Here is a 23,373-nt window from a genome sequence, read left to right on the forward strand (position 1 = left end):
TATTAGCGTTTTTTATAAAGATAAAAACACAAAATAAAAGGAATTGAGTTGTTGCCACAAACTCCAATTTTCTATTCCCTTTGCAACATGAATGTGTTTAATTTTTCAAACTTAGACTATTTAATCTAACAGAATTCATAGTTTGAAATATCAAAGGTCTATAAAATAAGGAATGAATAAGAAATAAGGATTAGAAGATCAGAGTTTGTGGATAAAACTCAACTCCTTCCCAAATTTTCTTCTTTTAAAAACTTTGAAAAAGTACTTTTGGGATATTTGATATCTGTATTATTTTATAATCCGAATAATAATATTATAAAAGGAAGGGTAGAGAATCAGATATTTCTCTAGATTCTTGGAGTTGATTTTTCCAATGTTTATCATTGGACCAATTATTTGATTGTTTAGGCTCACTACCACTACCTAGATGAAGTCCTCGGGGTGGTCGGGCAACCCCTTGGGATTGGAATCTGCTTTCTCCGGGTCCTGGTCTCCGGAGAAAATTTTGTTTCGGAGATGGATGACCGTAAACTCCATCAACTATGGTGTAACTGCGTCCTCCACTCTTATTAAAAACATTGACTGAATATCCACTATTGGGATTGGACCGGGGTTTCTCCGCAAATCTTTGCTCTGATCCCTGACTACCCGGAGCTAAAACAGGATTTCTTTGCGGTGGAAAGTTTTTCTCCTGACTCCATCCTTGGAGTTTGTGAATTGGGTTTCTCTGATCCTGAAAACGGTCTGTGGATGCAAATTCTGGATTTCTCTGATCTTGAAATCGATCTGAGGATTCAAATCCTGAATTTCTTTGATTTTGAAATCGATCTGAGGATTCAAATCCTGAATTTCTTTGATTTTGAAATCGATCTGAGGATTCAAACTCTGGATTTCTTTGCTCCGAACCCTGAAAGAAAGGTCTCGAAGGCGGATTGTTTTTCTGTGCAAGCCGGGGTTCACTGTTCTGGTCTATACTTGTTCTAGGATTATTGAAACGGTATGGATCAGAACCAACTGTTGATTTACGATTAAGGGGAGCTCCCTGGAGATTTGCTGGAGTAGATCCTCCCAGCCTTATTTCATCCAAGTTAGTCCTGCTTGTATCCGTCTCACTTGTATCTTTCCCACTTGTATCCGTCCTGCTTCCATCCGTCCTTCTGTGTGTAGGAACAATATTTTCCTTGTCGTTTAAATTTCTTCTCTTTCCTTGATTTAGTGGGCGCTTCTTGCCGGTCTAAACAAGAAATGTAAATAAAACACAGGAAACTCGGGTTCACTAGAAGTATCGGACTAACACCTGGGCAGCGGGCCCGGCGTTGTCCGTAGAAAAAATAAAACAATTTTGAAAAGTTTTTGAAAAAAAATTAAAAATTTTTAAAAAAAAATTAAAATAAAAAAATCTTTTTATTTTAGCCTATAACACTCTCCGGCCACCCATGAGTTTCAACCCAATCGGTCCAGCCGTTTGGCTGGCTATACGCAACACATATATATATACGAATTTGTCTTGTTTTATTATATAGAAAATAGATTAAAGACTACGGAAGGCAAACCGAAATAGTTACCGGATTAACCCACTAGCGGCTGCGGTGACTTATACGTCCCCTATAAATTATTTTACATAAAACTCATCTATTTTCCTCAATTTTGAGTTTATCTCCGAGGGAGTCATTTTATGATACAGTAAACAATATGGGACACAGATGTGTACAGTTAAACGGTTCTACCTACTCATCTTCCAAATTATTTAACCGTGTAAAGTTGAGGTGTGAACAATTAAACTAAATTTATGGAAAACGAAAAACAGCAGCCTTTAAGGTATGGTAAATTTTTTTAGTAGAAAACTATTTTAAAATGTTTTAAAAAAGTTTTTCAATTTAATATTAATTATTCTTTGAAATTATTTTTTTTTTATTATTTTTCTGTCATTATTTTAGAAATAAGAACTACATTTTTCCATACATAAATAAATTGGCCTTATAGGGCACCTCAGTTGTCACAGGGTGGGTATACAGTTTTATAATATGTGAGTTTAGACTAAATACAACAGTCGACAAAAATCAAAGTACAGTGTAGGTAGGGACTTAATATGTAGCATACGGGTTGCATGGTGGGACAAAGNTTAAAATCCCTAAAAAAACACCTTTAAAATTTTTTTTTTGCATTTTTTACTTTTTTTCCTTGATCTAACCAATAATAAGTATTCTTAATTAAATTTTCAAAGAAAAATCTAAAAAAAAATTCTTCAGCCGCTAGTGGGTTAAAAAAACCTTCACGTTACATCCTGATTTGTGTATTTTTTATTACTGAGCAAATAATATTCTTAACTCAAAAGTGCGTTTGGTAGAAGTTATTAATGCTTAAAATATTCTACTAAGAGAGATAGATGGATACATCTGAGAAGTTTCATTCATACAAAAATATTCCAGCAGAAATAATTTTGGATATAATTCAATTTTAAGATAAATAAGTAAGAAAAAAATATTGCTATTTTATGTTAATTTAATTAAACATGGACGAATTTAAACTTCTGGATTATTGTTATTGTAATAAATATTTTACCAAAGTCATAATTCACCCCGGAGCAAGATATGAATTGCAATATTCAAAGAAAAACTTTTTTGCAAATAAAGATAAATTTGTATGATGTCTAGAACTTTGAGAATATTGCTCTTGCTGGTTGAAAAAAGAATGATATTAAATCATATATCTCTGTATAGTGTACACTGTACAATACTTTTAGAAAGAAAATATATTTGAAAACAAACAGAAATCTAAAAAAGGGGATTATTTTCTATTTTTTTAAATGAATTTTGTTGAAAAGGAATTGAGGTTTTCCAAAAAACTTAAATTTTCTAATTCCTAAATCTTTACAACCTGATTGTGAAAATCTTTGATATACATATATACTTTGGTGTTGCAGAATTTATAGTTTGAAATATTAAAGATTCCCGACATCGGGTTGTAAAATTATAGTAATTGAAAAATCAGAGTTTGTTTCACTATCAACTCAATTTCTTTTGAAAAGTTTCAGAGTTTCAACAATTTTTCTTGGCCATGTCAGTCTTTTAAAAATTTGTCTCTTCCAAAGGAATGTAGTCTTTTTAACAAACTCAAATTTTCAAATCACTATATCTTTGCAACCTGATGGTTTAAATCTTTGGACTGATAGTCTTTGACATGGGGTTGAAAAAATATAGAGATTATAAAATCAGAGTTGTGGAAAAGACTCGTTTCGTTTCGAGGCATTTGAATTTGAAATCTCGAAAAAAAAAACAATTGAGGGAGACTGAAAAAGGGTCATTATCTTACATTTAATAATTAACTCACCCTTATTTACAGGATAAAGGAAATTATTAATAAACAAATATAACCTGCTCTCTTTGATCCAATATAGATCTTGAAATATGTTCAGGTTCACTAGGCTTCTCCGCTGTCTCTCTAAATAGAAAATATAAAAAATCTTGAAATATGTACAGGTTCACTAGGCCTCTCAGTCTCCGCTGTCTCTCTAAATAGAAAATATAAAAAATCTTGAAATATGTTCAGGTTTACTAGGCCTCTCCACTGTCTCTCTAAATAGAAAATATAAAAAACTTGAAATATGTTCAGGTTCACTAGGCTTCTCCGCTGTCTCTCTAAATAGAAAATATAAAAAATCTTGAAATATGTTAAGGTTCACTAGGCTTCTCCGCTGTCTCTCTAAATAGAAAATATAAAAAACTTGAAATATGTTCTGGTTCACTAGGCTTCTCCGCTGTCTCTCTACATAGAAAATATAAAAAATCTTGAAATATGTTAAGGTTCACTAGGCCTCTCAGTCTCTGCTGTCTCTCTAAATAGAAAATATAAAAAAAACTTGAAATATGTTCAGGTTCACTAGGCTTCTCCGTTGTCTCTTTGAATAGAAAATATAAAAAATCTTGAAATATGTTCAGGTTCACTAGGCGTCGCCGCTGTCTCTTTAAATAGAAAATAGAAAAATCTTGAAATATGTTCAGGTTCACTAGGCTTTGCCGCTGTCTCTCTCAATAGAAAATATAAAAAATCCATTCTTGAAAACATTTTTTGAAACTTGATCAAGCATTAATTTACAGGGTGTTTCTAATCTGGTGAATTTTATCCTTCTGACGTTAATCTAGATTAAACATTATTTCAAAAGTTTAAATCTTTAACGTTTTCAACCTTAACTTGAAGAGTTATTGAGAAGAATAAAAAATTTCCAATATGCAACTGAATTATAGAGTGCTTTTCACTTACTTGTGAGAAAAATCAAAGCAAAGGGGAGCTACAATGTCACAAAGTTGGAGTAGTTATAGTGTAGCATAAATTTGACCTTCTCCTTCTGACTAGTTTTAAAACTATGATAACATTTTTCTGATAACATCATGGGGGAGGTTTTAATTGGGAAAACGAATTGATGATTATTTCGAAAGATGTCTCAAGTGTTCACCATCTTTCTACAAGCAAATAGTCACCAAGTTTACTTATGAATTATCTTTTTTATTTTAGAAATAAGATTATTTTAGATATTAAATATATTAAGATATTGAAGTTACAAAATTTACAAGATTAAGAAAACACCCTGTATTTACAAGGTTAAGAAACACCCTGTATTTACAAGGTTTAGAAAACACCCTGTATTTACAAGATTAAGAAAACACCCTGTATTTAAAAGATTAAGAAAACACCCTGTATTTTCATCTGAAGGATTATTTGCAAATTATGGAAATCTGATAGTTTTCAGAAAGAAAATATTTTGATTATATTTAAAGATCAAAATATTTACTCCATCACAAAACATTGTTTAAAGAGTAAATCCCTTTTCTGAGTTCTTGATTTGTACATATACTTAACTTCCATTCTTCTTTAAAGGGACTGTAGACGTATTTTCAAGTGACCCTTTAATCATCAATCGACATGTCAATTCAAAACTATACCCTTTAAACCTTTTCCTAATCAAGGATGAATGAAATTTTTCTGATTCACTGTGGTACCCTTAAAGGCTAATTGCCTGATCAAGATCAGATAGCAATATTTATATTCTTGAAAATTCCACAGAATTGATTGGTTAGAGGTTTTAAGTGTACTGTTGTGGATCGATCATTCCCCTTTATTATGTTTACTTGAAATCACGATAACAGTCCCATTTAATATCTTCTTAAATGTTTAGTGTGTAATGGGAGGTTTTAACTGTTTAACCATGAAGGATTCCGGGGCGAGAGAGGGAGGGGGTACCATACAGTTACATCTTATAGAAACTGTTTCATTGAGAGTTTAACAAAAAACATAGTCCTTATTAAATATTAAACTTTGTCCCCCCCCCCATCACTCCTCAACCTCCCGTCTACCTCCCTCCCCTCATCACTCCTCCCCCTCCCGTCTACCTCCCTCCCCTAAAATCTGTGTTGTGACATTATAATTCACACAGATATATTGATTTGGATTTGATTTTACAGCTTTGCCAAAAAATTTGAATCATTAAAGTTAATTATTCTAAAAATGTTAAAAATTATAACATCGTTTGAAAATTTTCTAAAACTTATTTTGTGTAGTTTTGAAATGTATTTCTGTGTATTGAAACCATATCTATAATGTATCTATTTAAAATATAGTTTTATCGGAAAGATGTCTCGACCCCTCAATCCTATCATTTTATTCATATCTGATTAGAATATGAACTAAACCTACCTAGGAATAGATTTCTCCTGGTTCTCTTTAGGGTAAGGCTCAGGCTTTTCTCCGAGGAAGGTGATAGCTGGACTGTAGGGTTTCATAGGCAGGCCTAATCCCTCTGCCTTTCTTTTAATCTGGTTCCTGTTTGAATCAACTCCGGAGAAATCGAACCCGATCTCGTTCTCTGAGAACCCTCTTAAGTCCACTCCTGTCTGGATAAACGGATTTTGATTCCTGAGCTCCTGGTTATAAAAGGAACCTGGAGAAGGATTTACAAAACTCTTTGGCATTGCGGTCGGAGAATAGGCAACCTGAGCAGGGTTTAAAGAAGAGATTGTTGTATATTGATAGGTCTGCGGGGCTGGTTGATATGACTTAGGGGTAGGTTGATACGATTGCGGGGTTGGTTGATAAGATTGAGGGGTTGGTTGAGAAGACTGGGGGGTTTGTCGATAAGACTGGGGGGTTGGTTGATAAGACTGGGGGGTTGGAGTATGCTGATACGATAGTGGAATGGACTGATAGGCTTGTACTTTATTTTTCTCCTGAACCAAACGCTGTTCATAATATTCCGGAGATTCTGGGAAAGTTCTTGGTGTTGGTTGTGGACTGTTATAACCCTGAGAAGGGTTGGATTGAGTATATTTATTGAGCTCCAAGTGCTGTTGTGTATTGAAGGAAGCAGGAGTATAGGACCTGAAGAAGGATTGAGGTTGGTCAGAGAATGAGGATGGGGAAGGTGAACCTGGAGTAGAATAGAGAGCAGGACCAGGAGTAGAGTAGGTAAATTGTGTTGGGACAAGTTGGGGTGGAGTTGTGCTAAACAGAGAAGGAGGAGAAGGAGAAGAAGTTGGGTTTCTTGAATAGAGCTCAGGGTAAGAGTTTACAGGAGACCGATAATTAGGTGATCTATATGGAGTAGAGGTTGTTGTTGTGTATGTTACTGGAGATGGAAGTTTTATCCTCGGTGGTTCGGTGCTGATCTCTCTCTTTGGATTCCTTTCATCCGTGATTTTATCTCCCCAACTTGAGAAGAATCCAATCCCAGATTCGGACCCAGAGAAATCATCAAAGCTCTCAGGAAAGAAACTATTGAATGAGTCTGTTGTAGATTTAATCTCTGGTTTATATTTCTGTTGATGTTTGTTATGTTTAGCAGTTTGATCTGGGTTTAAGGTTGGAGAAGGGTTTGCTCTCTCCGGTCGCTTGTAAAGATTGTATGCTTCCTGACTGTAATTATCTCCTGGAGTATCCTCATACTCATCGTAATCATATTGAGGCAAAGAGGACTTTTCTTGATTAGCAGGTTTACTCGGAGATTTGGGAAAGGATGGAAAGTTTGGGAACCTAATCTCAGTAGTTTCAACCTGATTATAGGACGGAGTTCTCTGGTAGGGTAGCTGGGTAGGGGAGGAGGGAGAACTGGGAGAGTTTCTATACGGGGTTTGGGTTGGAGCGAAGGGAGAGTTTCTGAACGGACTTCTTGTAGGACCTTTATATGGGTTCCCAACCTAGAGAATAAATAAGATTAATCAGATTTATTTAGAAACTAACATAGCCCCCCAACAACAAAAAAATTATAATTAAAGAAAAATTACTTGGATAACTTTTTTGAATTTTTTAAATAGTCATACCATAAAAATATATCTAAGATTTATTTAGCCTTGGTACAAACTTAGGTTTTCTAATCCCAGTATCTTTACAATCTTTTATTTTTCAAACTTAAATTGTTTGATTTAACAGTTCACTTATTGTTTGAAAAATCTGAGGTCTACGACATTTCGTTCTAAAGATATAGAGGTTAAAATAAGAGTTGTGGCAAAGAAACAATTGCAGAACTTGGACGTAGAGCAAAATAAATTTAAATTTAGACTTGTTTCTAGTTTCCTAACCTGAGAAACTGGACCCTTGTTTAGATATGAGAGAATTGGGTTGGATACATCCTCACTCTCTACTCCTCCTTCTCCTCCACCAATCGTAAAATCATATGAGAACGGGTTCTTCTCCTCTCCGTCCTTAGGAGGGAAGTATATCCCAGGGAAGGGACTGAAGGTTGTCTCCGGGGTATACTCCGACCCTGCCGGATAGTTGTAGGTAGGATAGCTAGGGGATGAGGAGGGGAAGGGTGTTGGAAATATTTGATGATTGGAATATAGATTAGGACGGTTTGAGGGCTGAGGAAAATTAGAGTTTCTCGAGTCTCCTGAAAAATATAGAATGTGTAAATATATCGAATTATCATATATATGACAACGAGTCTACGTCTGCAGACGCAAAGGAATGGAGTCTTTGCCAACAATGGAATTTTATAATCCCCATATCTGCAATCTGTTGGTGTAAAACCTGTGATATTTCGAACTTCGGTTATTTGATCTAACAGAATTCATAATTTGAAATATCTAAAGTCTACGACAAAATCTAGGGATTTGAAAATCAGAGTTTTTGGTAATTAATCGATTCCTAAAGCCAGTTCTGGAGTGGTAAACCGATTCACAAAGATACCGTTTAAACCTCTGATCAAGAATTAATGATATACGCTTTATTTCTAGCTGAAAATTGATCATTTCTTAAAGAAGTAACTTGTTTCCTTAAGCTAGAGAGAGTCATATGAAGAAAGAAAAGTGAACATTTTTTTATTATTTAATCAGATAGAGGTCTAAAGGGAACCATTGTTAATCAGATAGAGGTCTAAAGGGAACCATTGTTAATCGGATAGAGGTTTAAAGGCAACCATTGATAATCGGATAGAGGTTTAAAAAACCATTGATAATCGGATAGAGGTTTAAAAAGAACCATTGATAATCGGATAGAGGTTTAAAGGGAACCATTGTTAATCGGATAGAGGTTTAAAAAGAACCATTGTTAATCGGATAGAGGTTTAAAGGGAACCATTGATAATCGGATAGAGGTTTAAAAAGAACCATTGATAATCGGATAGAGGTTTAAAGGGAACCATTGTTAATCGGATAGAGGTTTAAAGGGAACCATTGTTAATCAGATAGAGGTTTAAAGGGAACCATTGATAATAGGATATAGGTTTACAGGGAACCATTGTTAATCGGATAGAGGTTTAAAGGGAACCATTGTTAATCAGACATGCCATTTGAAATTACATCTGCATTCCCTCAATTTCAGAGAAAATGTAAAATTATGTTATTACGATAATATATGCATATATTGACTATATAGAGTAAGTTTGAAGGTTGAACCAGTTGAATTTAGTCATCCTTATCCCACATATACTGCAAGGTTACATAGATAAAAACAATTCATCAAACTATTATTATCCATAAATTATTTTATTTAAAATTATGTATTGTCCTTTCAACAACTAAAAAGTTAATTGAAACAATAATTCACCCTACTATGCTATTAAGTTTTTATGTTATTAAGCTAAATACAACAAAAACTCTGAGAAGATTGTTTTCAAATAGTTGATATCTAAATACTTTTATTAATGTCTTATTTCAACTAAAACCGTACAACGAATACTTAAACTATATTTATACTTTGCTTGCCTATTTGACTGTCTGTTTGTTTGTTTGTATCCAATAATTGTCAAAAAGGTTGAACCAAGCGGGCCCAAATTTTGTTCGGGACCTCACGTGACCCCAGGGAAGGTTTATTGATGAACAAAATTTCAATAATTATCCTCCAACTAAATTTGATACCAGAGATACCAGGGATACCAGGGATACCAGGGATACTAGGGATACCAGGGATACCAAGGATACCAGGGATACCAGGGATACCGGGGATAAAAGGGATACCAGGGATACCAGGGATACCAGGGATCCCAGAGATACCCGAGACATGTTTTCGATATATAGGATTGTAATTTGTAATACGTTTATATAAGAGAGAGTATGAAGGGAAAGGTAAATAAGTTAATTTAATAAAAACGTCTTTCTGAAGACATTAACTTGATTATAAATCAATCAATCCTGTAAAAAGTCAATGTGAGAGAAAATAAAAACAATTAAATGCATATTTGAACTTAAATATTTACCTATTGTATAGTCATAGGAGGGGGGCGGAAGTTCATCTGATAAATCCTAAAATTAAAATAGAATAATGATTACCATAATCTTTTATATAAAGCTCTTCGCACATATATATTTCAACTTGAGCACTCTGTGGCAATGGACAGGTGTATTAATTAATATTATGCAACGCCTCAACTTTTAATGAGTTTTTTGAGCTCTTTGGTCCCTATTTCATTACTCATCATCTGGGTTTGATGGAGCAGTTGTTAGCGTGTTTGATGCTTAATCCAAGGATTCACGGTTCAAGCCCCGCCAACTGCAAAATCAAAATACGACGAATTGTGCCAAACTGATGAGTCCTAATAGAACGAAACATTGCGTCTATTGATACATGGATATGTTAGCTATGGCTGGCCAAACGGCTGGACCGAATTGGCTGAATTTTTTAGAAAGATCTTGGGTCACAAAGCCTACAAAAATTTGAAAATTGTTTTCTTTCATGGTGTTTTTAAAATTCCACCGGCAACGCCGGGCACTTCAGCTTGCAATACCTATAAACATATTTAATATTTATTGTAAAAATTAATGGAAACCCAATCTTGGTTTAGAGCTCGGTTATTCCAACTGTTCGTTTTTATTCTGTTGAATCGTGCAAATTTTGATGACCAGTCGTTCATCATATAGGATCGAATTATATCAAAATCTGTCTAATCCCTATATCGTTGCAAATTGATGGTTTAACCTTTGATTTTTCAAACTTAGATTATTTGATAAAACAGGTTTCAAAGTCTGAAATATCTAAGGTCTACGACACTAGGTTTTAAATATATTAGAATTAGAAAATCTATGGCAAAGATTTATAGTGATCAACGAAAATGAAAACTTTATATAAGTTTGAAAACGATTTAAAAAGAACAGTGGTGCTCTAATCACCACGTTGGAAAGCAATCACAAAAATCTTTTTAATTGTAAATTAACAAAAACGACTTTTATAGGAGAACATCATTCTCCTAGAAAAGTTTTTCATAAAGAAAAAAGTTCAATTGTCTAGGTTTATATATATATGCTGGATTTTGTATAATGGTAATCTATATATAATTTATAATATTATATATATAAACCAGAAAAGGATTATTGAACGACAATTACAAGAAACGGATTATTATGGAAGAACCATAGATTAATTAAAATAACAGATAGGACACTAGATGTCGTCAGTTCAAGATTTGCATGAAACTCGTTCACAATAACCCTGAGGCAGAAGCCCAGAGGAGTTTCGCGCAGTCGGCGTAGAATCACAAGACAGAGAGAGCCTGTTCTACGTCGACTGCGCGAAACTCCGCTGGGCTTCTGCCTCAGGGTTATTGTGAAGGAGTTTCATCAAAATCTTGAAAAGATGACATCCGTTTGTATCCAATAAACTTCAAGACGGCTAAACAGATCGGGTCCAAACTTTTTGTGGGATCTCGCGAGACCCCGGTGGAGGTTTATGGATGATTGAATTTTCAAAAAATTGCTTCGAACGAAATTCGATTTATGAAAATTTTGAAAATACACGATTTTTTTTTATAAAATCCGTGAGATTCTTTGGTTTGTTTTACAATGCTTACAAAGAGAACATGCTCACAACTGGAATAGAAGATGGGCGCGAAGTTCCCTAAAAGCCTAGTACACAATATTTCGAATATACTTTTGTATCTGTGTTTGACACAGTTGAAAATCAGGCATTGCCGTTTTTGTATGGAGGGTCCCTTGAAAATATGTTTTCAGCCCTTCCAATCTTTTTTAATTATTTTGTTCTAACCTGTGTATGAAATCCTGAGCGAAGTAGAACCTCCTCTGGATTGTCGAAATGTTTATATTGATCAGGGTTCCAGGTATCCTTCTCAGGGTGCCTTCTCAACCCTTGGTAGCCTGCAGGACGGATCCCTATATAGTCCGAGGGGGGAAGAAGGTTCGGTGCACTTGATGACTCAGATAGTTCTTCATCCTTCTCATCCTTCTCCTCCTTCTCCTTCCGTTCTCTAGGAAAAAATAATGTCAAATATAGAGTAATAAAACTTTTTGAGCAAACCGTGAAACACAGGGTTAACCAGAAAGGATGAGACTTCAGAAACGGCTCTACGGCATGAAGAGGGAATATTTAGTAATATCTAGTTCAAGCTTCTTGGAGATACATATATATATATATATTTCTTCCAAAGTATCAAGAATAAAAGAATAATAACAAAGTGATTTACATAAATAATGTATGTTTATGTATTTTGATATAATTGTATTACATATTTTCAATTGTCTGGGTAATTGATAATAAGCAAACTAAATTCTTTTTTACTATAAGGGACTGTTCAGATGTTCCAGTATTGTGTACAAGGTACCAATTAATAAAGGGATTGTTTTAAAATCCACATGATACCCACATTTTTGGAACAATTAACGAACTAAGCGTATTCATTGATTCGTCAAACAAAAGTTTATTGTGCAGGCAAGATTTAAAATTTATATTTTTCAACCACAACTCCTCTTATTAAAGTAAATTTTTACTGTGAACTTTATAGAAGGAGAATGCGAAATTTCTAGACTGCTTTTGTGACCTCTTGGCACCTCTAGTTTTGATTTAAAGCAAAGTTATTCGGTTGTGTATAAAAATTCAAATCATCTCTGTTCTTACTTTAGTTTTAGAAGAACAAAAACGTTTTGAATTTTTAGTTAAGTTTGCTTTCTCATACTTGTGCGGGAAATCATAACTAGAGAAGCTACACGCACCTCTGCCCCTTAAGTAAAAGTAAATTCAACCTATATGAAGCATAAAGTCTGACCGCGTCAACCTTGTTGCACCGGCTAGTCCTGTTAATTGTCTTCTTTATTAACCCAATGTCCGTGCGGTGCAGTACAAACTGGGACCGGAAAGGTTGACCCGGATCGGAAATTCAAAAGTCCGTGGCTAAGAGAAGTCGCACCACTTAGTCGTATGAATTTGACTTTCTCTATCTGTGCGATCTCTGTTTATAAGCCTAGTAAATCTTGTCAGCTCTTTTTCAAAAAAAAACTTGAAAAAAAGCCCAATTCACGACAGTAAACTTCTTCTCAAAAGATGTTCTTTTTTTTCTGAAAATTTATAATTTTCAAGTGTCTAGTGTGTTCTCTATAAAAGGGACATGCGCAATTATGCAACAGAGATAAAGAAAGAAATTGTTAGAATCTAATACTTGTTTCATATATGTTTCATGATATTTATTACTTGTTGTTTCTTAAAAAGTGTTAATGATTCCGTTTTGAAGCTAGTTTGCAACTCTATAGGAATTTTTCATGTGAAATTGCGTTCTCAGTAAAAATCTATTTAAAAAATAATAATAATTAGCTTCTACTTTACATTTTAATTTTTCCACGTTAAATTATAAATCTTAAAATACGGAACATTTAAAGATAATTTAATTCATGTTAATATAAAATTGCAATTTAATTTTTAAAATTCAATTATCAAGAAATTGTTTTAATTGTTCCAAAGAATCTTTCTTGAAAAATCTATCTCAAAAGAATTGAATTAAAGGAATGTTAGTACAGATTTTCAGCAAAAAAAAGATAGTTTTTCATCGATTGTGAAATCTAATTTTATATGGCAATGTTTTTTAAAAATTTTATATCTTTCCAAAAGTATATCTTCAGTGAAATACAATATGTTTTTCATCAAATAAATACAGTTTAAATATTTTGATTGGATTTTAAATTTGAATAAAATTTTCAAAATCTTATTTAAAACATTATTCATCTTTTCTTAAATATTTTCAGTTTTCATTCAAGATTAAAAATAATTGTGATAATTTAAAGGGGCTTTGTTTAAGAAAAGAGAAAAAAAGAAAAAGAAAATGGTATTCATAGAATATTCAATTGTTCATGCCGCGACTCATGAGGAAAATACCTGGAAATTTTGTTCCTGTTCTGATTCCTTGAATTCCGCCATGAGTCGCTAGTTTTGTATTCAACATTCTTCTTCTTTAAACCGGAGCTGATTGTCTCCGACGGGGATGAATCCTCCTCCTCCTTCTCTTCTTTGTGTTCTCCTGAACTCCTAGAAATAGAAAACTAAAGTTCTTCAAACTTTTTCATTAGTTGCGGAGTCAGTTCAAAGGTTTTAGAGATCAGGTAAGAACATCTTTCAAAAAAGATAAACTACGTTATTTCCGATTCACTGAGGATACCTTAAACTTTAGTTAAAAACATTACGGAGGATATCGTCGTTTTTTCTTCTTAACAAGTGTTAATTCTGACAATTTCTTTCACGCTCTTTAAAGCATTAATCGAACATTTTTTTCTGGAAAAATATTTGAAAGTTCCTGAGCCCGTTGAGCCGTTGTTCGTTACACCCGACCTTAAGACCCAATCTTCGACTCTGACGACAGGTTGTGTCACTTAATTGACAGCTGCAAGATCTTCGGCTCGAATTAAGGAGTTCGGCCCAATGAAAATGAAACCGACCTTGGTTGGGTTTAGTAGAGAATAGGGCTCAATGTTGAGTCTTGTTCTCATAAAAACCTGGAATGCGCCAATTCCTTCCATGAAAATCCGCCAAATAACCCGGTTTTTTGAACTCAACTCTGTGGAAAATAAGATGCAGCTTGAATCCGAAAACTCAAGTCGTAAATAAGGCCCAACGACAACTTAGACCCGAGCCGTATTTTCACGAGTTTTTTAAATCGTGGGCGGGGATGGAGGGGAGGGGGACACGTTTCAGACTAGAAACAGTTTAATTTGTACACTGTTCAGAATATATTGAAAAAAGGTTTCATGACTGCATGCGTTAAACTTATATTGATAAATAATTTTCAAGTGAAATCATAAAGAAATTGAGCTTCTGTCACAAAATCAAATTATCTAATCTCTATGTTTTTGCAACCTGATGATATTTATTTCAAACTCAGACTTATTGATCAAACAGAATTCATATTTTGAAATATCAAACTTCTAAAACATCAGGTTCAGAGATATTTGGTTTTGAAAATCAGAGTTTGTGGCAGAACTCAATGCAGCCTTTAATATTTTTTCTGGGTTTTCTCCGCAAATTGCAACCAAGAAAATGTCTTACTGATGTATGATATGGTATGATATATTCCCAACCTCTCTACAACTCCTACAACCTTTCATAAACTTTGGTAATGTGAAACATCAGATTAAAATTTAACTTTGTTGACTTAACTAGAAGGGTTTCCTTGTTATAATTATAATTTTGAAATAAATATGAAAAAACAATCTGTTTTAATTAAATTGTCTGAAAATTTACTTTTTTACCAACCTATAAACTGGCTTTCTAATGATCTTTCTTTTCCTGAGAACCTTGTTCAGGACGGGTTTAGTATCCGGGTTTTCCCTGGACTTGAGACTCATGAGACGAGCTCGGTTTACTATCTCCAGGTCCTCATTATCCTTGTTAAGGGTGGGACGGTTCCGTTTAAACTCTCCTGTCTCCGGGTCAAACAAAGCATTTCCTCCGTTCACACCTCGACCCTTGGTCGTTCTCCGAACTCCGTTATTGAAATTAAACTCCTTGAGGGAGAATGAGAAGGAGGAGAGGAGAACCAGGAGAACTCCTTGAAAAACTAAAACTTCGTGTCTTCTCATTGTTTCATGTTTTCAATCCTGTAATTAGACATTTTATTAATAATAAGTTTATAGATGTATTGTTTAAATCAAAATTATGCATTCTGTACATTTGCATGGACAAATATCACTTTTAGCATAAATTATAGGTAATTATCTCTTAAACATTCTACAGGGCTAATTTTTCAACTACATTATTACACGGAAGTGAGGATGAACGCAAAGCGGAACAAAATTAAACTATTAATCATTTTGTATTTTCAGTTCCAATAATTTATTACTAATATTGCCGTCTCATCTTCTTTATATAAAACATTTTTTATTGACACAAGGATGTGAAAAAGCCGTGAGAAAAAACGTATCCTATAAACGTCAAAACGGCTGAACCGATCAGGCCTAAATTTTGTGTGTGACCTCATGTGGCCCAGGAAAGGTTTATGGCCAATAATTATGAAAATGCGCTAAAAAATATTATGAAATCCGCAAATTAAAAAAGTGTTTTTGTGTACACAGAGCAGTTGCTCGAACGGATAAAGCCACAATTAAAAGTTGAAAAAGAAGATGGGCGCGATGCGCCCTAAAAGCCTAGTTGTAATAAAAAACATAAAGATAAGATAAATGTTTGTTTACAAAAGAATTCCAAAAATATTTGATTATAACATAAAAATGTAAATTCATGTTTTAAGAGGAAGAGAATCTGTTGTGTAAGTAACCTTTATTTCTAAAAATATTTTTTTATTTTTGTTTAAAGAGCAATTTATTTTAAAAAGTAGGATAATTATTTAAAACAGCGTATATGAGTAGGATAATATAGAAGACATGAGTAGGATGAATATAGAAGATATGAGTAGGATGAATAAAAAAGATATGAGTAGGATGAATATAGAAGATATGAGTAGGATGAATAAAGAAGATATGGATAGGATGAATATAGAAGATATGAGTTGGATGAATATAGAAGATATGAGTAGGATGAATATAGAAGATATGAGTAGGATGAATATAGAAGATATGAGTAGAATGAATATAGAAGATATGCGTAGGATGAATATAGAAGATAAGAGTAGGATGAATATAAAGGAGATGGGTAGGATGAATATAGAGGATATGAGTAGCATGCATATATAGAAGCTATGAGAAGGATGAATAAAGAAGATATGGGTAGGATGAATGTTGAGGATATGGGTAGGATGAATATAGAAGATATGAGTAGTATGAAAATTGAATATAGAGGATATGAGTAGGATGAATATGGAGGATATGGGTAGGATGAATATAGAAGATATAAGTAGGATGATAAAGCAGATATGGGTAGGATGAATATAGAAGATATGAGGAGGATGAATATAGCAGATATTAGTAGGATGAATATAGAAGATATGAGTAGGATGAATATAGAAGATATGAGTAGGATGAATACAGAAGATATGAGTAGGATAAATATTAAAGATATGAGTAGGATGATATAGAAGATATGGGTAGAATAAATATAGAAGAGATGAGTAGGATGAATAAAGAAAATATGAGTAGGAAGATATAGAAGATATGAGTAGGATGAATATAGAGGATGTGAGTAGGATGAATATAGAAGATATGAGTAGGATGAATATAGAAGATATTAGTATGATGATATAAAGAATATGAGTAGGATGAATATTGAAGATATGAGTAAGATGATATAGAAGATATGAGTAAGATAATACAGAGGATATGAGTAGGATGATATAGAGGATAAGGGTAGGATAAAAAAGAAGATATGAGTATTATATAAAGGATATGAGTAGGATAATAAAGAAGAAAAATGAAAAAATCAGATAAAAAAGTATGAAAAGTAGAAAACGTAAAATTCTAAATGAATTCAAAAATAGGTTTTACTCAACTCATATTTTATCCATTTTATCACCCCCTCCATCTCCCCAACTTTCACACAAATATCGTGACCCCCCCCCCTCCCTCCCAGTAGCATCAGGTCTAAAGTAATTTGCAGCTGACGAGGGTTTATAATGTTGAGCAATCATACAATCCATCCTAAACTCTCTCCTGGACAATTCAATATCAACCAGATATCAGAAGTTAGAACAATCAATCGAGACCATTTATAAGAACTGCAGACTAGGGTATCCATTCGCAAAACTTTGAGCAATTTTTGCGAAAGAAAACGAAAATGTTTGCTTTCTTTACGCTACGTTTTTTGCGCAAAAAAATAGCACTTTGCGCAATTATTATCAAACTTAATTTCGTGCAAAATTGCTATATTCAGCTTTTGCGTTATTCTGTTTTGCGCAATTTAGCGGTACAATTTCTCATTAAAAGCTTGAAAGTAGAAACAGATGCGTAGCATCATTAAAATGTATATGTCTAGGCCTAGAAAAAAGGATTAGTGAGTTGTGAGATAAAACCAAAGACCAAGGCGTTGCGACACTTTAAAGTTTAGACGGTGTAGAAATTTGATGACTTAGGGTTGTCTTTATCTCAGTGGGCATAAATAATAGACCTTTTATATTTCAATCATACGCATTCGACTAGAAGTAGACAACATTTTAAATATCAAAAGTTGCCACCATACAAAAATTCAGACATCTAAAAAAATCTATGCATCAATTTTCAATTTTCAATTTCTTTTTATCAGTTTTTGTTCTTCAATTTGAAGTTTTTGTAACTAAAAGAATTCAGATTAAAATTATAATAATTTTTTTTTCATGCAAATTTTTTAATAAACCTTCAGTTGTTTGATTTTGTGCTGAAACTATCAATTTTGGTCAATTTGCTTAAAAATATCATGTTTTGCGTAAACGTTTTGTGCAAATTGCACAAACTAAATTGTGCAAAAACACGCAAAACTTATGATGAGTTTCATGCACAAAATTTGCGCGAAAATTACGCAAATTTTGTGCATAAAGCGCATTATAAATTGGGTTACAAAGATATAGGGATAAGAAACTCAGAATTAGTGGCAAGAACTCAGTTTCTGTGAAACAGTCTTCTAAGATGAATTGGCTGATGATGAATACAAATTTTGAAAATTTGAAATTTACATATTATTATTCGGCAGTTCGGGGCTGATAATTTGAAACAGAAAATCAACTTGCTAAATTTGTTACAAATGGTTAAATTTGCAACAGCTTACTAGCTTTTAATATGTGTCAAAGTGGAAACAAAAGGAAATGAGTCTTTGACTCAAACTCTGATTTTATAACACCTTTATCTTTGCAACCAAATGTCGTAAAACTTAGATTTTTTAACTCTATAGATTCTGTAAGATCAAATAATCTAAAAGAATTGAGTCTTTGCCAAAAACTCTGATTTTCTAATCACTATATCTTTGGAACCAAATGTTGCAGACCTTAGATATTTCAAACTATGAATTCTGTTAGATCAAATAAATTGAGTTTGAAATATCAAAGGTTTACAACATCGAGTTCTAAAGATATTAAGTTTTAAATTTTTGATTTTGTTCCAATATCAAAGGCTTGCAACATTAGTTTTACAAAGAATATCAAAATTTGAGTTTGTGGCAAAAACTCGATTTCTTTGGTCATTATTTCTTTCAAAATTTTAATAAAAAATTAAAAGAATCTAAATAACTAAATAAATGAATGATTAAAGTTTTTCAAAATGCAGATTAAGATTTAAATTCTCAGTTTTCTAAGTTCTATTCCACTTTACATATTTAATTTAACTTATACGTCAGTATATACTTAACTAATATTATAAACAAAAAATGAATGTCCTGAATCCTAATATTTTAAACAAAAAAGGAATCTCCTGAATCCAAATATTTTTTACCAAAAAATGAATGTCTTGAATCCTAATATTTCAAACAAAAAATGAATGTCCTGAATCCTAATATTTTAAGCAAAAAATGAATGTCCTGAATCCTAATATTTTAAGCAAAATAGGAATCTCCTGAATCCTAATATTTTTACCAAACAATGAATGTTTTGAATCCTAATATTTCAAACAAAAATGAATGTCCTGAATCCTTATATTTTAAACAAAAAAGGAATCTCCTGAATCCTAATATTTTAAACAAAAAAATTTACTTAAAGAAACTTTGCACATAATTTAACGTTTAAGTATATAACTTTTTTCATTATAATGAAATTAGATAAGTTCTGGCTATTTTCTTCCCTGTCTCGCAACCGCAATTGAAAATTTTCTATTTTTAGTTAGAACAACTATAACCGTGAACAGACAAAGGTTTGTAGGGTACCGTTGTGAATAAGGTATATATATAACGTTCTAAATAAAGAGTGGACCAATTTTACTCAAAATGGGAATTTTAAGCAAATACAGATTTGAACTGGTTTAAATTACTTCAAAATGAGTTCCAACTGGGCTTAGAGGCGTATACGGGGGGGGGGGGTTATTGGGACAGAGCCTTCCCCCCCCCCCCTCCCCCTGGATCAGTAATATAAACCTAAAAGTAGCAAAAATGGCGTCCTTCTATTTCAAAGTTGTCTGATTCTCAGTGTATCATAAACAATATGCTGAAGGATACTCGGGATATATTTATCTAATTTATCCACGATATTTCCATTCTTAGGTTGACAGCTCATGATCTAGGGTAGAGATAAACCTAAACCTGGAGACAGAGAGGATATTCTCTGGTTTCTCATGGTTTACCTTCTCCTCCATATACAGATTAATATAGACGCAAGGATCCCACAATTAAATACTGTGCGGGGATTATATAACGTCAAACCTTGGAGTTATTATCTTCAGTTTACATATGTTACACCATTGGAGGTCAATCATACAATATATGATATATATACTAGCTCTAGTCCCCGGCGTTGCCAGTGGTATAAAAAAATGAATATAAAATCGATTTAAAAAAACCAAAATGTTTTGATTTTTTAGCCTATGTTGCCCCAAAGATCACTGTCTATATAACAATAGAGATCAATGTCAAGATAGCACTAGAGATTAATGTCAAGATAACACAAGAGATCCATGTCAGGATAACACTAGAGTTCAATATCAAGATAACACTAAAGATCAATGTCAAGATGACACTAGAGATCAATGTCAAGATAACACTAGAAATCAATGTCAAGATAACACTAGAGACCAATGTCAAGATAACACTAGAGATCAATGTAAAGATAACACTAGAGATCAAGGCATTTCAAGATAACACAAGAGATCCATGTCAAGATAACACTAGAAATCAATGTCAAGATAATACTAGAGATCAATGTCCAGATAACACTAGAGATACATGTCAAGATAAAACTAGAGATCCATGTCAAGATAACACTTGAGATCAATGTAAAAATAACACTAACGATCAATGTAAAGATAACACAAGAGATCCATGTCAAGATAACTCTAGTGATCCATGTCAAAATACCACTAAAGATCAATGTCAAGATAACACTAGAGATCAATATCAAGATAACACTATAAAGATCCATGTCAAGATAACATTAGAAATCAAATGTCAAGATAATACTAAAGATCAATGTCAAGATAACACTACGAATCAATGTCAAGATAACACTAGAGATCAATGTCAAGATAACACTAGAGATCAATGTCAAGATAACACTAGAGATCAATGTCAAGATAACGCAAGATATCAATGTCAATATAACACTAGAGATCAATGTCCAGATAACACAAGAGATAATTGTCAAGATAACACTAGAGATCCATGTCAAGATAACACTAAATATCAATGTCAATATAACACTAGAGATCAATGTCAAGATAACACAAGAGATCCATGTCAAGAAAACACCAGAGATCAATGTCAAGATAACACAAGAGATCCATGTCAAGATAAGACTAGAGATCCATGTGAAGATACCACTAGAGATCCATGTCAAGATACCACTAGAGATCCATGTCAAGATAACACTAGAGATCAATGTCAAGATAACACTAGAGATCAATGTCAAGATAACACAAGAGATCCATGTCAAGATACCACTAGAGATCAATGTCAAGATAACACTAGAAATCAATGTCAATATAACACTGGGATCAATGTCTAGATAACATGCACAAGAGTTCTATGTCAAGATAACACTAAAGATCAATGTCAAGATAACACTATAAAGATCAATCTCAATGTCAGATGTGCTAAATATATTATACACCCCTCTCTCTCTTCGTTCCAGCTACCAGCATACCAAAAATACACTTTGATCTCTGTCCAGTGAAATTATTTAACAAGTTGTATTAAGACAAAATAATTCTCCTTCATGAAATGAATTGAATAGAATTAATTATAATGTTTTTACTAATTATAGTTTTTAAAATAAAAACTTTAATTTCACTTATGTACATTTTGTTAAAGTGTGCACACTGTACTAACTTCAAGGTAATCCGCGTAAAAAAAAGAGAGAAAAGTATGTCCGATTCACATTGGTTTAACTTTAAAACCTTTACCTGATCAAGAACGGGAATGATATCGTAATTTTTCCATCTTAAAAACTGTTCAATCGTTATAATTTCCTTCAACGTCTAACTAGCATAAATCCACCCACTTGTAACTTTAACAGAAAAATAAGGATATCTTTTATTTTGATCAACCAAATGTTTACAGGGTACCGTTGTGAATCAGTTATGCCTTTCTTGTACGGTGAAATTATCTTCAAAGTCCCTTTCAGGTTGAAGTCTCACCATATTACTCTGTAGAGCGCGGTGTATCAAAACAATAATTTCTCTGCGTATCACCCAGGTCCAGAATCTTACGCGCGTAACGGAGAACTGAGAATGATGAGAGCGCACTCTACGCACGTGACGGAGAACAAGTGTTTGTAAACAAACACAGAGTGCAGGGAACGCAGCAGAATTATAATTTGAGATGTGATACTAGAGATTCCTGAAACTTGTGTGAGTGTCATGATACTACTTTGTTCATGACTTTTCTATCTGAATCCTTGACAACAAGGAGAATTGAATAGAAGGAGGGGGTGATAGGGTTTCCGTACACTTTGATGTGACGTTTTTGGACTGCTGAAGAACTAGTTTTTGCGTAAGAACAATAACAAAGGCAGACGATCTAATGTAAACAAACATGAGTTAGTATACGGTGAATCTTCATCTAACGCCAGAGATGCGCCAGATGTCTGTTTATCATTTTTGTAATTGTTTACAATCTTTGTTATTGTTGTTACGCAAAAACTAGTTCTTCAGTAAATCATTTTCTGGTTAATTTTGTATTCAATTACGGTTTTTATCCTTCAGTAAAATCGATTAACAAGCTAAAAGGTTCATGACTTTATTTAGGGTTTTAACAAAATTTGTAATCTTCTTTAACGAAAGAGGAAATTTTAAACTATTCACTAACTTTCATGTTTCGTGGAACACCCAGTATTTTATTTGGTGTACCGTCCCGTTCTGCCCTCTATAGTCTAATGCAATATGCATTTTTTTTCAAGTTTTGATTAAAGTAAATCCTGCACTTCAAATGAACCGGATTTTTCGGTGCATTGTAATTGTATATTAAAGACTACTAGGACACCCTGTAATTGTATATTAAAGACTACTAGGACACCCTGCAATTGTATATTAAAGACTACTAGGACACCCTGTAATTGTATATTAAAGACCAGAATGAAAAATTACTGTCCTAACTCAATGTCAATGCTGAAGGAGACTCTTTGTACAAATCATTAGGACTGAGAAACTTTTTCTTTTTTTGTTTTATTTTAAAGGGACTGTAAGCATAATTTCAAGTGACCCCCTTGCAAAGAAAGGAATGCATGATTTAAACCTTCGACTCCGTGTTTGTTTACCTATGAGGGTTCAACCTAGAGTTTACGCTAGCGTACGGTGCGAACTCAGTGCAGCTGACTTCATATATAATATATTTCTTGGAAATCCAGAATTTTCTATGCCCAACGCGATTTTAAAAAATCAAATGAAAATATTCATTTTCTGCGACTTTTGGAAAGTAAATATTACTATTTCTTAAATAGAAACAGCTCACAAACAAAGTTTTGAACAATTACACATGCGTTTCTGTTTAGAAATGGTCCGTTATCCTTGATCAGTGATAGGTTTAAACCATAGATAAAGATAGATTGCGCATAAGACGACATTTTTCATCTTGACAGATATAAATGTAACAGAGGTCGGTTGTGAACATTGGCTGTTCTTA

General features: G+C 33.2%; 1 protein-coding gene across 1 annotated transcript; it reads right to left on the reverse strand.

The window, feature by feature from the left end:
• Positions 1 to 216: 216 nt before the first annotated feature.
• On the reverse strand, positions 217 to 21,967 carry LOC111703084 (uncharacterized). Its single transcript, XM_023474945.1, has 9 exons — positions 21,891 to 21,967; positions 14,953 to 15,296; positions 13,582 to 13,731; positions 11,467 to 11,686; positions 9,686 to 9,731; positions 7,569 to 7,879; positions 5,692 to 7,187; positions 3,375 to 3,441; positions 217 to 1,234 (listed from the first exon to the last, which is right to left on the reverse strand). Exons 2-9 carry the CDS (start codon positions 15,276 to 15,278, stop codon positions 314 to 316), a joined length of 3,537 nt encoding a protein of 1,178 aa, XP_023330713.1. The 5' UTR covers positions 15,279 to 15,296; positions 21,891 to 21,967; the 3' UTR covers positions 217 to 313.
• Between the last annotated feature and the right edge of the window lie 1,406 nt (positions 21,968 to 23,373).

This window comes from Eurytemora carolleeae, unplaced genomic scaffold (genome assembly GCF_000591075.1).
Source record: "Eurytemora carolleeae unplaced genomic scaffold, Eaff_2.0 scaffold531, whole genome shotgun sequence".
Classification (NCBI taxonomy): domain Eukaryota; kingdom Metazoa; phylum Arthropoda; class Copepoda; order Calanoida; family Temoridae; genus Eurytemora; species Eurytemora carolleeae.